This window comes from Sorex araneus, chromosome 1 (assembly GCF_027595985.1).
Source record: "Sorex araneus isolate mSorAra2 chromosome 1, mSorAra2.pri, whole genome shotgun sequence".
Lineage (NCBI taxonomy): Eukaryota > Metazoa > Chordata > Mammalia > Eulipotyphla > Soricidae > Sorex > Sorex araneus.
The window spans coordinates 291,388,683-291,402,386 of NC_073302.1; the positions used below are offsets into that span (position 1 = coordinate 291,388,683).

General features: G+C 62.8%; 1 protein-coding gene across 1 annotated transcript in view; it reads left to right on the forward strand.

Annotated features, from left to right (window-relative positions):
* The window catches only part of UBAC2 (UBA domain containing 2), a 95,638-nt gene extending 82,146 nt beyond the window's left edge, over positions 1–13,492 (forward strand). The window contains exons 7-9 of the mRNA XM_055121819.1: positions 1,421–1,666; positions 9,152–9,274; positions 12,732–13,492. Coding sequence (XP_054977794.1) covers positions 1,421–1,666; positions 9,152–9,274; positions 12,732–12,839 — 477 coding nt within the window. The 3' untranslated portion in view covers positions 12,840–13,492. The remainder of the gene's footprint in view (positions 1–1,420; positions 1,667–9,151; positions 9,275–12,731) is intronic.
* The last annotated feature ends 212 nt before the right edge of the window (positions 13,493–13,704 follow it).

Sequence of the window (13,704 nt, forward strand, 5' to 3'; positions counted from 1 at the left end):
GTTCCTGCACTTCTCTTCCCTCCGCCAGCTCATGAGCACGTGCCAGGGCACCGCTGCCCGCCGCCCGCATCTCCTTCACAGACCTTGCCCGGGACTGTCCTGTGCGTCTCTTTGCTCTGTCAACCCTTGATACGTCTGTACGGGAGAGCCTCGGCAGGGGCTCTGGATCGGTACAAATAGTTTTTCATTGGGTTCTTGGGACACACCCCACAGGCTCAGCAGCCGCTTACTCCCAGCTCGGTGCTTGGAGGTCGCTCCCAGTGACAGCCAAGGAGCCGGGTGGTGCTGGGACTCGAACACACACCACATTGCTCAACCCTGTGAGCTGTTCCCAGCCCGTGAATAACCTGTCTTTGTTTGGGGGCCATCCCTAGCTGTGCTCAGGGATCACTCCTGGCTCCGAGCTCAGGGATCACTCCTGGAGGCTCAGGGCACCGTCTGGGGCCCCGGAGATCAAACCTGGGTGGGCTGCATGCAAGGCAAACACCTACCCGCTGTGCTCTCGTTCCAGCCCCTGGTAAATAATTTCTTATCCTAGAAATTAGACGTACAAACGTAGTTTTTTTGTTTCTACAGAGGAATCACCATCCTCATTTTTACCTAGAAAATGATACCCCATCGTTAAAATTTCTTTAGCCAGGTTAATGACCTTGAGGTGCAAAATAGCCATGCTTTATTGACGAGTAGAATCCTTCCTTGCCAACAGCTGGTGAAGGCTGAGAAAGGGGGCCGGGGAGATAGCGCGGCAGGTAGGGCACTTGCATGCAGTTGGCCCAGGTTCAAACCCCAACACTCCATATGTTCCCCACCAGGTGTGATCCCCGAGTGCAGAGCCAGGGGCAAGCCCCGAGTACCCCCGGGTGTGGCCTATCCCCCAGATTAGAAGTCGGTACTTGAAAGCTTGGTTAAGGCCCCCTCTGAACACCCCACAGCAGTGGTCTCCAACTGCAGACCCACCGGGGCCTGCGCAAGTGCAGGAGAGTTGAAGAGCAAGGCTCCATGGACGGGTAGCTTTCTGGAAACTTCCGTATGGCCAGGTCACCTCTCTTGGACGCCTGCTGCCAGCAGGGGTCCACACAGTGGGAAAGTGTCTTAATTATCGAATCTTTCACCACTAACTGCAGGCCCACATAAAAATTTTTAAATAAGGGAAAAATCCAAGGATTTTTCTTGTTTCTTCAACACTTGCCGCTACTCTGCATCTCCGGCGGAGAAGTGCCGGCTGCCTCCTCAGCGTCCTGGAAAGAGCCGGGTCTGAGCCCCGTCGGCATCCGGCAGCGTACTGGGACTTCTCGGTGGTCACCAAACAGTGCCCCCGAGGTCTTTGCAGGGGGCCGGGTTTCTGGGCCAAACAGGGATGCCGCCCTCTGCCCACAGGTGAGCACCCACGGTGAGCACCCACGGGCTCTTTCTCTTTCAGATCTCCGGCATCTGCTACAACAGCAAAATGCTGCAAGTGGACCGTGTGCTGTGTGTGCCCGGCTGGGTGGCCAGGTTCTTCTCCTGCACCCTCGAGCCCATCTTCTCGTCGTCGGAGCCGGCCACCGAGACCCGCATCGGCATGGGCGCCACGGTGGACATCCAGAGGCAGCAGCGGATGGAGCTGCTGGACCGGCAGCTCATGCTCTCACAGCTAGCCCAGGCCCGGCGGAACCGGCAGGAGCATGTGAGCGGCGTGGGTGGGGCGGGGCCAGGAGGGGGCGTGTCCTTGCGGTGGGCGGAGCGTGTCCCTGGGCTGGGGCAGGGGCATGTCCTTGCGGTGGGCGGGGCATGGGGCGTGTCTCTGGGTGGGGCGGGGCCGTGTCTCTGGGAACGTGCTGCGCAGGGGCGTGTCTATGTGAGTGGGGTGTCTCCTTGTGGGGCGGGGCGTGGAGGGGACGTGCCCATGTGGGCGGGGCTGGGGCGTGTCTGAGCAGGGCGGGGCCCTGAGGACCCTGTGTCCCCTTCTACCCTGCTTTCCCAGCCCTGCATTGGGTGATACCAGCTGCAGGTCTGACCCTGCTCTTCTGTCACGCCCGAGCATCCGGGTGCACGGAAGGGGCTCAGAGGGGGCAGGCGGAAGGTGGACGCCGAGGCTGTGCCTGCAGAGGTGGGCGCTGGACTTGAGGCCGCTGCAGAGGTGGGGTTGGCACCCGGAGGCGGTTAGAGCTGCGAGCAGACACACATCTGGGGCGAGGCGGCCCCGCAGGGCCCACAGCGTTCGAAGCCCCAACTTCTGCCCCTGCCGCCCCCCTCAGAGTTGCCAGATGGGTTGTGAGCCCCTCTAGGCCCCCCGCGGCCAGGCCTGAATAGGAGAGACCCCAGCAGAGAAGGGCCGGGGTGCCCCACACCTGTCCTGGGAAGCTGGGGAGCAGAGTGGAGAGCAGGGGTCCGCCGGGCCAGGTCCAGGCCCCGGCCCAAGCTGGGTCTGGGTGGGAGGGGACTTCCTGTCTCCAGGTGCCCCCGCAGAGGCGCCCCCCTCTGAGTAGGGGTCTGCTGCAGCTCAGCAGGGCGCTGCCTGCCCCGGCTCCCGCCACACCCACACCTGCTGGGTTTCACGTCTTGGCCATTGGAGCCTGCGACATGGGAAGGTGTAGTTCCTGCACCCTGTTCCACCCCTCCAGGACCCTCTCCTGGGGGTCTGACCCCCGAGCGTCCCGTGACCCCTCTCCTGATGGTCCCGTGCCCTCCATGCCTGCTGGCACCAGCGTGCCTCCCTCTGCATCATCTTCCTGGGCCCAGACCTGCCCCACCCTGCACACCCAGAGTCGGATCCCTGGGCACAAGCCTGGGTTCGAGCCCAGCAGACAGCACTGCTGTTTCCTGGCCTCGGGGTGTCCTGTCCCATGGCCCGTCACTCCCGTTCTAGCCCACGTGTTTTCACCGTGCCTACATCATCCTGCATGTGCAGAGACATGCATACACGCTCACATGTGTGTGCACACACATGCACACATTTGCACGCACACATGCATACACTTGCGTGAGTGCACACATCTCTGCGTACATTTTACATATACGTGTACACACATGCAGATGTGCCTCCACACCCACGGGGTTCAGTCATTTCTCAGCTTGTCGAACTGAGCCCGTGCACGCTCCTCCCCCCGCGGTGACGCCCTGTGGCCAGGGACGGTGTTTGTCTCTGCACCCGCCCCGGTGACAGTTGTCAGGGGAAGAGTGAACATCTGCTTCTCATGAGTCACCCCTGCCTGCGGCCCGGACGCTTTCTATTTCGGGGCCGGGGCTTGAGTGTGTCACTGTGCGCTCGAGTTCTCTGTGCATTTGGGTGGGGGTGGGGGTCACACCCAGCAGTGCTCTGGGGGCGTGTGGTGCTGGGGGCAGGACCGGGAGCTCCCGCGCCTGAAGCCGAGTCCCCTGCTCCGACCCTCTCCCTGGCCCCTCAGCCTGTGTCTCCTGACATGTGACTGTGTTGGACAGAGACAGAAGAACCTTGCGGCCCGACACCCGCAGGGGTTCATGGGACAGTCACACCGTCACCCACAGCCAGTTGGGGGCGTTTCTCTGGCCCTGCCAAGTGTGTGTGTGTGTGTGTGTGTGTGTGTGTGTGTCCTGTGGTCCTTGTGCGTCTGCAGAGGTGCCTGTGCCATGGGCCTCGTGGCGGGCACCCGTCCTGCCCCCGGGCCCGTTCATGGGTCGGGACAGATGTCAGCCGTCACGGGGAGGCCCCCTCGGCCTGTGCCCTCACCCACGCCACCATCTCCAGGAACCTCCTCTCTCTGCACGAGGCCGGGCTTTGGGGACAGTCGCCGTGACTGGGTGGGGGCCAGCTGAGCACAGGCAGGTCTGACCCCGAGGAACATTTCTGGAAGCCTCTGACGCGGGTGCCGGGGATCAGAAAAAAAGTGTCTGAGGGAGGTGTACCTGTGGGAGTGTGTACATGTGTGGGCACGTGTCGGGTGGGGAAGTGTGGTATATGTGTGGAAACGTGTGCAAGTGTGTCCACATGTATATGAATAGGCATGTGTGTGGGTGTGTGCATGTGTGCTTATGCATGTGTGTATGGATGTGTGATATGTGTGTGGACACGTGGGTATGTGTGTGCATGTGTTAGTATTGTGTGCTTATGGGTTTGTGTGTGCATGTATGCTTATGTTTGTGCACATATGTGTATGTGTGTGCACTGTGGGCATGTGCCTGTATGTGCACATGTATATATGCACGTGTGGGCATGTGCATGTGTGCACATGTAAGCATGTGCATGTGTGGGTGTGTGCCCGTGTGGCTGTGCTGACAGGAGGGATAAGTTCTCCGCCACCTGGGTGGGTGGCGCCCCTGGGAGCCACTGGGGCCTTCCTGTCCCCTTGCGGTGCAGTGCCAGCTGAGGACCAGGCTCGCCCTCCGGCCTTCCTCTCTCGCTCGGGGGTTAAGTGCGTAGTGGCAAGTGTGGAGTAACTCCGCGGTGCCTCATTGATAAAAATCTCCAGAGCGACGAACACGGGGTGTGGGGACACTGGTGCTCCAGCTGGGCTGTTTATCTGCAGCCTCATCTCGCTCAGAAACTCCCGTGATGCCTCGGGGCTCTTGACGGTGATCACTGGGGCCTTCTGAGAGAACTGCGCAGAAAGATAGGATCAGTCTCCCCCTGAATCCCTGTCCCGGGCTGACTCATGCAGTGACCTCAAGAAAGTCACTTTTTTTCCATTCCGTGCAGAGACAGGATGGCCAAGAGTGCAGGTGTGACCGCAGGGCAGCACCTTGGGCCCTGTATGCTTCCGGAACTTTCCCTCGTGGCCACTCAGAGGTCACTTCCTCCCCGGCCCAGTGCCTGGGGCCCCCAGTGGTCCGAGCTGTTTCGGGTCCTCCTGGGTAGGTGCTGAGGGGTGCCTGAGGCCTCCGCATGGCGCCCCAAGACTCCTGCTCTTGGCTCCCTTGGGGGTGCTCTCGAGGACCCAGGCAAAGGGGCCAGGAAGGGTAAGTAGGGGGGCCCCCTAGGGGCGGGTCAGGTGCTGGCTTTGCACACAGCTGAGCTGCGTTTGCCCAGGCACCCCACCCGGTCTCCCAAGCACCCCCAGGAGCGACCCCTGAGTGCAGAGGCAGGAGTCAGCCCTGAGCACCGCCGGGTGTGGCCAAGAAGCGCCAAATAACGGGGTCCCCTTGACCACCACCACTGCCTTGGGGTTCTGGGTTCCTGCTGGGCAGGAGAGGCCGGGCCAGGGCTGCTGGGTCTCGTGCCCGCTTCGGGCGTGCTAGCCGGCCCTGGTCAGCCGCGCACTCACCCGTCCAGTCCCAGCGTCTCTGCCTGGGCGGGACGGAGCCACGGCGGAGGGACCACGTGCACCTGCACCAGGGTTCGGGAAGGCCCGAGTGTTTCGTGGCCAGGTTCAGGAGCGAAAGCCACCGCTGACTGATCTGCCCGACCCAGGGGAGGTCGAGGGGCTCTGGGGGACAGACCACCCCCCCACCCCACTCCCTACAGTGACGGGGTCCTGTCTGCCCCTTAGAGATGACGCTGTGTCCTGGGGACCTGTGCCTCTGGGCGCCATGAGGGGAACTGAGGCACCCGGGCCTGGATCCCGCCCCATACAGGACGGGGGGCTGTCTGTGTTCAGGGGTCTCAGACCCTCGCCCCCTCCACCCCAGCTCCCCTCTTTCTTGGCTTCCATCCAGCACTCAGGGTCCCGGCACCCTTCACCACCTCCCCCCCAACCCTGCCCTGTCCAGGACCGAGTGGCCGAGGGCTGATCGGGGAAGAGGGGAGGTGAGCAGGGGCCGGCCATGCTGAGGACTGGGGCGGGCGGTGGGGGGGTGGTCAGAGAAACGGGAGAACAAAGCGAACCGGAGCCTGGAGGCCACTGGGGCTTGCCTGACTCTCTGCCCACCGCCCTCCGGCCCGTCCTGCGCCTGCTCCCCGCCCAGTGTGGCCTGTGTCCCGGCTCCTCCCCAATCTGCGTGCATGTCCGGTCCAGGTAGGACTTCCAGCCCCCGCGTCCAGGCCGGGATGGGCGGAGGCGGCACCCCCTGACCCCCCAAACCTGAGGCTGCCGGACTCCGCCTTGGCTGGGGGCAGCTCGGGGCCTGTCCTGCCTCGGCCGTGCCCGCCTCCCTCCGCGGCGTCCCCTTGGTCTGCTGCTGCCTTCACCCCGTGCTCAGGGGTCCCCAGCTTCCAGCAGACCCCAGCCCCCCTCTGCGAGCTCACAGCCAGCCCCGGAGCCCCACGCCCTCAAGGTTCCCCTTAGAGAGAAGAAAACCAAAGACTCAAAGACTCGGAGGAGTTTGATTTTTTTTTTTTTTTTTTTTTGCATTTTGGGTCACACCTGGCGATGCTCAGGGGTGACTCCTGGCTCTGCACCCAGGAATCACTCCTGGCGGTGCTCGGGGGACCCTATAGGATGCCAGGGATTGATTGGCCGCGTGCACGGCAAACGCCCTCCCTGCTGTGCTCTCTCTCCAGCCCCCAGAGGAGTTTGTTTAAAGCAAAACCCAGGCCAGAGAGACAGTACAGGGGGAGGACTCTGGGTTTGACCATACGGCACCCTGTATGGTCCCCCGAGCACTGCCAGGAGGGTCCCTGAGGCAGAGCCAGAAGTGAGCCCTGAGCATCTCCGGGTGTGACCCAAAGAACAAATAAAAAAGAAGTCACCTCTCGAGTTCACAGTCAGTGGCCCAGCTGGGGTTCGGGCCCAGCCTGCCGTCCTGTCCCTCTGCCTTCTCTCTCCTGCCCCGTCCACTCACTCGGTGGCCCATGGGGCCTGCCTGGTGTCCCCAGCTGTGGATCACAGAGCCCCTCCAGGCTCTCGGCCACAGCCAGCATCCACACACACCTTCACATGCTCCACACTCATGCTTACACACGTTCAAGCTCACACACATACAGTCACCCATGCACACACATCACACACTCAGATATACACACACATTCACGCACACAGGCATTACACATGCGCACATATCACAATCAGATATACACATGCACACACATTCAGATATACACACATTCACACACACAGGCATTACACACATGCACACACATCACACATTCAGATATACACACACATTCACGCACACAGGCATTACACATGCACACATATCACACATTCATATACACATGCACACACATTCACACACAGGCATTACATATATACACACACATCACACTCAGATATACACATACACACACATCCATGCACAAGCATTACACATACACACGTCACACACAGGTATACACATACACACAGGCATTACACATACACACAGATATACATATACACTCACGCACACAGGCATTACACGTATATATCACACGCAGATATATACATACATACACATTCATGAATAAAGGCATTACACATATACGCACATATCACACTTAGGTATTTACACAAGGCCTTACACATACACTCAGATATACACATATGCACACATTCATGCATACAGGCATTACACATACACACATCACACTCAGATATATACATACACACAGGCATTACACATACACTCACTCACAGACATCACACACACATCAGACACTCAGATATACATGTACACACATGCGCACACAGGTATTACACATGCAGACATTAGCATCCACATACACTCACATATGTGTAGTTAAACATGCTCACACCCACGCAGATCTGCACACACGCCTTCCCTGTGCGCTCTCCTGCCGCACGGGGTACGCGAGTCCAGGGCAGCTGGGGGCCGGGCGGGGCTCTGGACAACCCCCAGGTCACAGGAACTCCGTGTCTGCTCTCGGCAGAGCCAAGGCACAGGGACGGCGAGGGACAGGGGGCGTCCCGCCCGCCTGCGGAGAGCCCAGGGCAGGGGCGAGGTGAGGGGCAGGGGGCGTCCCGCCTGCCCGTGGAGGGCCCAGGGCCGGGGCCCCAGCTCCCCAGGGCGCCCGCACCTCCTTGGCCACACAGCCAGGGGGCGCTCGTGCTCCCTACTTCCCCGTTCCCTCCTGCTGGGGGCGGGGCCTGGGCGGTGCCCCTGGCCAGCTGCACACCGCCCCTCCTCTGACCCCTGACCCTCCTCTGACCCCTGACCCTTCTCTAACCCGCGCCCTTCCTCTGACCCCCGCCCCTCCTCTGGCCTCTTAGGGACGTTTGTCTCCCTCCCTCTGTTAGCTGTTGTGGAGACCCCCAGGGCCACACTCATGCCCGCCTGAGGGGTCCTCACGGGGGTCCTGGGGGCTGTGCTCCCATCCGGGTGCTGCCGGGGTCGTGGTCGCACCGCACCCCTTCCGGGGGGCGCCCGTACTGCCCAGCTGCAGTGTGGGCGGGCGTCCTGCTGACGTGGGGCTGTGAGGGCCAGGCCCACTCCTGGGGTGGGGGGTGGTCGGCATGTGCCCCCTCTCCCCCCCCAGGCTTGATAGCGCAGACGATGCCGTGAGCCGGGCCCCTCGCATCACTGTCCACCCGCCCGCAGGGCCGGCCAGCCCCTCCCCTGCACCCCTGCCTTTCCCTGCCGTCAGAGCGCTGCTCTTTATCCAGCCAGCTAAGCTGACGGCCTTGGGCATGAACGCCTCGTTACCTTTTTTCCTTTTTATTGGGTCACCGGGAGGGAGTCACAAAGCGTTCGTGTTCGAGATCCAGCCGTACGATGACGGAACACCCACCCCTGCACCAGTGCACGCCTTCCACCGCCCCCGCCAGCCCTCCCCCTGCCCCGTGGCAGAGTCTCCCCAGTACCCTCTCTCTGCATCTGGGCATCATGCTTTGCTCGGATTTCCCCGCCCCCGCCCAGCCTGCCTGCCGGGGGCAGATGCCAGCCCGTTTACTGTCCGCTGCTCATTCTGAAAGTCCCTGGGGGCGCGGCCGCGCTTCCGGAATCCCAGACTAGACGGTTGGGTTCCGGAGGCGTCTCTGGAGGGCGCTGATCCTTGTGGGACTCAGCCGGGCGTCTCTGGGCCGGGGCTGTTGGTGCGCCAAGACGGCTCCCGGACACACACCGTGGGGGCGACAGCCAAGCCGACGGGCGGGCGGGACCGGGGAGGGACAGTCCGGCACCTCTGCTGCCTGCGGCCTGGGGATTTGCTCCTGGAACCCGGTACCTGGGCCTTGTTGGTGGAAGCTCTGGGCCGGCGGGGAGACTGCGCCTGCTCCCCCGGGGTCCCGGTGACAGTGCCCGGTGTGGGCCTGGGACGTCCCGCCGCTGTGTCGGGCCAGGGCTGGCCGTCGGTGCGCTAAGACCCGCCGCTCTCTTGCAGGGGCGCGTGCTCGACTGGAACCGGCTCTTCCCACCCCTGCGGCAGCGGCGCAACGCCAACGACCAGGAGGGCCGGCGCCCGGAGCAGCCCACCGCCCCGCCGCTGGAGGTCTCCGAGGAGCAGGTAACAGCGCGGCTCCGAGGGAGAGGGCACGGGGAGGCGCTGGCCTTGCATGTGAACACATGCGTGTACACTCAACGGGGTGGATGTTTACATTACACATGTCTGTAGGGTACACGTACGCAACCTTTGTCCACAGGTGTATGTGCACGTGTGTGTGCATGTGTTTGTGGGGGGTTGTGCATGTGTGTGCGTGTCAGGCTCGCGAGCAGACTGGGTAGATGAGAGCCGGCCACTGGCAGGCGGGGACCGGAATGAGAGTCCCGGGCTCTGGGGGCTTCTCTGCAACCTTGATGTTACTCAGGGCAGCGTTGGGAAATCATGTTGATCCCTGAAAGTGACTCTGTGTGGAGGGGACCCCCCAAGCGGAGCTCAGGGGCCTGGGGACACCCCCAGAGGGCCTGGGACACAGCGCAGGACAGTGGGGCCACAGCCTGCAGCTGGGGGCCGGGGATCACGCCCTGTGGGTGCCCCGGCCCTGAATTATCTCCCCTCCCCCCATGAGTCACGTGGAGAGCAGGATCCAGTGCTCGGAATCCCCCACACGTCAAGCAGCTGCTCACGCCCCCCAGCCCGTCCCTCCCACGCCCAGTCCCTGTCCTAGAGCCGGCACCACTCGGACCTGAGGCAGCTCCTTCCCAGGGCACGGTCACTTCCTGGCTAGTCTGGGTGGAAGCAGGAAGGGACAGGGGCCACAGACAGGGGTCACATCTCTCACAGACACGTGAGATGCCCGGGCAGTGTACCAGCAGGGAGGGACACGCAGGCACACGCACACACACACACACAAACACATGCATGTACACACAGACACTCAGACACACACATCGGTGTGCTCAGCAGTGACACACACGCATGTATACACACACAAACACAGACACACGTCAGTGTGTTTAGCAATGACCCACATATGCATACACACACACTCAGACACACACGTCAGTGTACTCAGCAGTGACACATATGCATACACACAAACGCACACACAGACACACGTCAGCGTACTCAGCAGTAACACATGTATACATACACACACAAACATGCATGCACACACTCAGACACATGCCAATGTGCCTCTTAGTGATACACATGCTCATATGCATGCACACACATGCACACATACCTATACAAACACACACATGCACACAGTTGGACACACACGTTAGTGTGCTCAGCAGTGACACGCATGCATACTCACACACATGCACACATACGCACATGCAGACACACGTCAGTGTGCTGGGCAGGGGCACATGCCCACCCTCCCCCACGTCTCCGTGCACGCGGGTTGTGCTGCTCCTCTTCAGGCCTGAGGGTTGGGGGGCGGGCAGTGACGCCCCCTCGTTGCCGCAGGGGCTGGGAGTCGAGGACCGCCCAGAGGTGCTGAGGCGGGGGGGGGGGGGGGGGGGGGGGCGTTCTCTGCCGTGCTGGGCGGAGACACACCTGAGTCGCTACCCGAGGGCGTGGCAGGGGGCGTAGGGGGTGCCTTTGGGGTGTTGTTTCCTTTTGACGAGTCATTTCCCGGGGTCTCCCCGCCTTGCGCACGGCCGACCTCCGTCGGGTCCCCCAAGCACCGCCAGGAGGGACACTGGGCCCCCCCCACGCCCCCCAAACAGCCATTTACTCTTCCTCGGTGAGCCGTGACGGTGAGTCGGGGTCCGAGCACAGCCGCGAACTCTGGGCCTCCGCGGCGCCTTCCCTGCCCGGCTCGGAGCTGGCAAACGGGCAGCACCGCGGCAGAGTCCCCGCCTCCACGGGCAGACACGAGGGGCGTGCGGCTGCTTCCCCGCCCTGCCCCACGGGCCCAGCGTCCACGGAGCCAAGACCCCCAGGCTCCAGAGCGGAGGAGCAGGTCGGGGCGGCTTCCTGGAGCCTCACCCGGGCGGACCGTCCAGTCCGTTGGGGGGCAGCAGTGGCTGGGGGTGGAGCCAAGGGGACGTGGGGGTGGAGCCAAGGGGACGCAGGGGTGGAGCCAAGGGGACGTGGGGGTGGAGCCAAGGAGACGCGGGGGTGGAGCCAAGGGGACGTGGGGGTGGAGCCAAGGGGACGCGGGGGTGGGGGTTGGTGGGAAACGGGGGTGGCCCAGCTCCCGCGTGCCTTCCCGCCTCTGCAGGTCCCTTTCACGGCGTGGGGACCGGGCGGGATCCGGGGGTTTCCGAGAGCGAGCAGACGGGGCACCTGGACCCCAGCCCACCGCCAGGACCAGGGTCCAACTCAGGGCCTCACGTGTGCCCGCACCGCTGGCCGTCTCCCCGTGCCCTGGGATGCCTGAGCGGAGGGAGAGCCACCTTGAGCCCAGCGGGCAGCTGTGTGGGAGCCGGGCCCTGCCCCGTGCCTGCCTCAGTTTCCCCCGAGGCCGGGCCTGCTCCTTTCTCTTCCTCCCCGCCCCAGCCCGCCCAGGGTAGCTGGGAGCTCACCCGCGCCCCTGCAGGGTCACTGTGTCCCCGGGCCCTCGTGGCGGGCGTGCCCCTGTGGCCGAGGCCCACCCCACCCCCGCGACAGCCCCCCCCCCAGCGGGCAGCCAGCCTGCGGGGGCGTCGGGGCCACCTGCTGCACGCTTCAGAATTGTGGAAGGAAGCAGCACCCCAAAACCTGGGGTTTTGACACCCTTCGCTCGAAGGGGAAGCGGAGCAGAGCCGCAGCCCCGGGGAGCGAGACGTGCCCGAGTGTCCGCCCCGCGGCCCCGCACGGCTCGGTCAGTCAGTGACGGGGGCGCTGGGCACGTCCCGGACCGCTCAGCAGCGCGGTCGGGGCGCAGGGAAGGAAGGGGCGTTGCCGGCCGAGGCCCCGCAGGGGCCAGCCGTGAGCTCCGGAGAGCACTGGGCACGTGCCTCCCCGCGGTCCCCTACACACACACGCACACACGTGCGCACACACGCACATGCACACGCACAGCCACCGTGAGGCCCTGTGTATGTGTGTCCGTAACTGCATGTGTGCGTGTATGAGTATGTCAGCGCCTGTGTGTGTATATATAACTGCATGTGTGTGTGTATGAGTCATGTGAGTGCCTGTGTGTATGAGTGTGTCCGTAACTGCATGTGTGTACGTGTATGAGTCTATGTCGGCGCCTCTGTGTGTCTATACTGCATGTGTGTGCATACATGAGTGTACGTGTATGAGTCCTATGAGTGCCTGTGTGTATCGTTGTGTCTAATTGCATGTGTGTGTGTATATGAGTATGTCAGCGCCTCTGTCTATACTGCATTCGTGTGCATGTGTGATGTGTGCATGTATGATCCCTGTGTGTGCACGTGTTGCATGAGTGTGTCTGTAACTGCATGTGTGCGCGTGTGTGAGAGTCCATGTGAGCGCCTGTGTGTCCGGGCCGGTGCGTGTGCAGACGGCGTTGCTAGCCCCGCGGTGCCTGGGAGAAGGGGCTCTGGAAGGGGCGGGGCTGAGGACCAGGTGGGGGCTCTCCCGGCGCGGCCTCAGGGGCCCTTGCTCCGCTCCCCCGCAGGTGGCCCGGCTGATGGAGATGGGCTTCTCCCGGGGGGACGCCCTGGAGGCCCTGCGAGCGTCCAACAATGACCTGAACGTGGCCACCAACTTCCTGCTGCAGCACTGACCGGCCGCCCTTCCCGGCTGGTGGCCCGCGGGCGCGGACTGAGTCGCTGTGAGTTAGCATGTCGCTCTAGCTTCCCTGTCCCGAGGGGCGCTGCCTGCTCCTTCCCGATGGACTGGACGCCAGCGGGCGATGGCCGGCGAGGCCACGCTGCCCCTGGGACGCCCCCTCGAGGGTCCTTGAGAAAGGACGCCGCCTCCCGGAGGCCTCCCTTCCCTGCCGGCTCTCTCCACGTCCCCGCCCAGACCTGCCTCAGGCCCCGCGTGCGGCCCTGTGGCCCGACCCGGCCCCCCCCCCCAGCCTCCTTCACCCGGCCTCCGTCGTCAAACACCAGCCGTGATCCGGTTCTGAGTCGAGGTTTGGGGTGGGGGACGCCTCTCGGGGTCCACGGGCGCCGCCCCAAGCCACCCGCGGCGAGCGCCCACGGCAGCAAACACCTGTGGGGTCCCAGGTGGTGTGGCCGCTCCGTGACCGGCCCCGTCCCCAGGGCGGCAAGCAGAGAGCAGGCCAGGGGCCCGCATGGGAAGCTGCCGCCACCATCCAAGACGGAGAGAAATTGTGCAAGTGTTGTCTTCTGCAAAATGAGCAGGAATGTATCAAATTGATGCAAATTTGGACATATGTGAGCTGTACAATAAAGTTTTTAATGTGTTTTACTTTGGAGTAGTTTTGCTTCCTCTGTGTGTGTGTGTGTGTGTGTGTGTGTGTGTGTGCCGGGGAGTTAGTGTATATGTTGTGTTGAGTTGTGTGTATCGGGGGATACCTAGGAGAGCGGTGTTGGTGTATGTGTGTGTGTCTGTGTTGGGGTGTGTGTATGAGGGGTGTGTGTTGTGTGTCTGGTGTTTTGGGTGGGTGTGGTGGGGTGTGT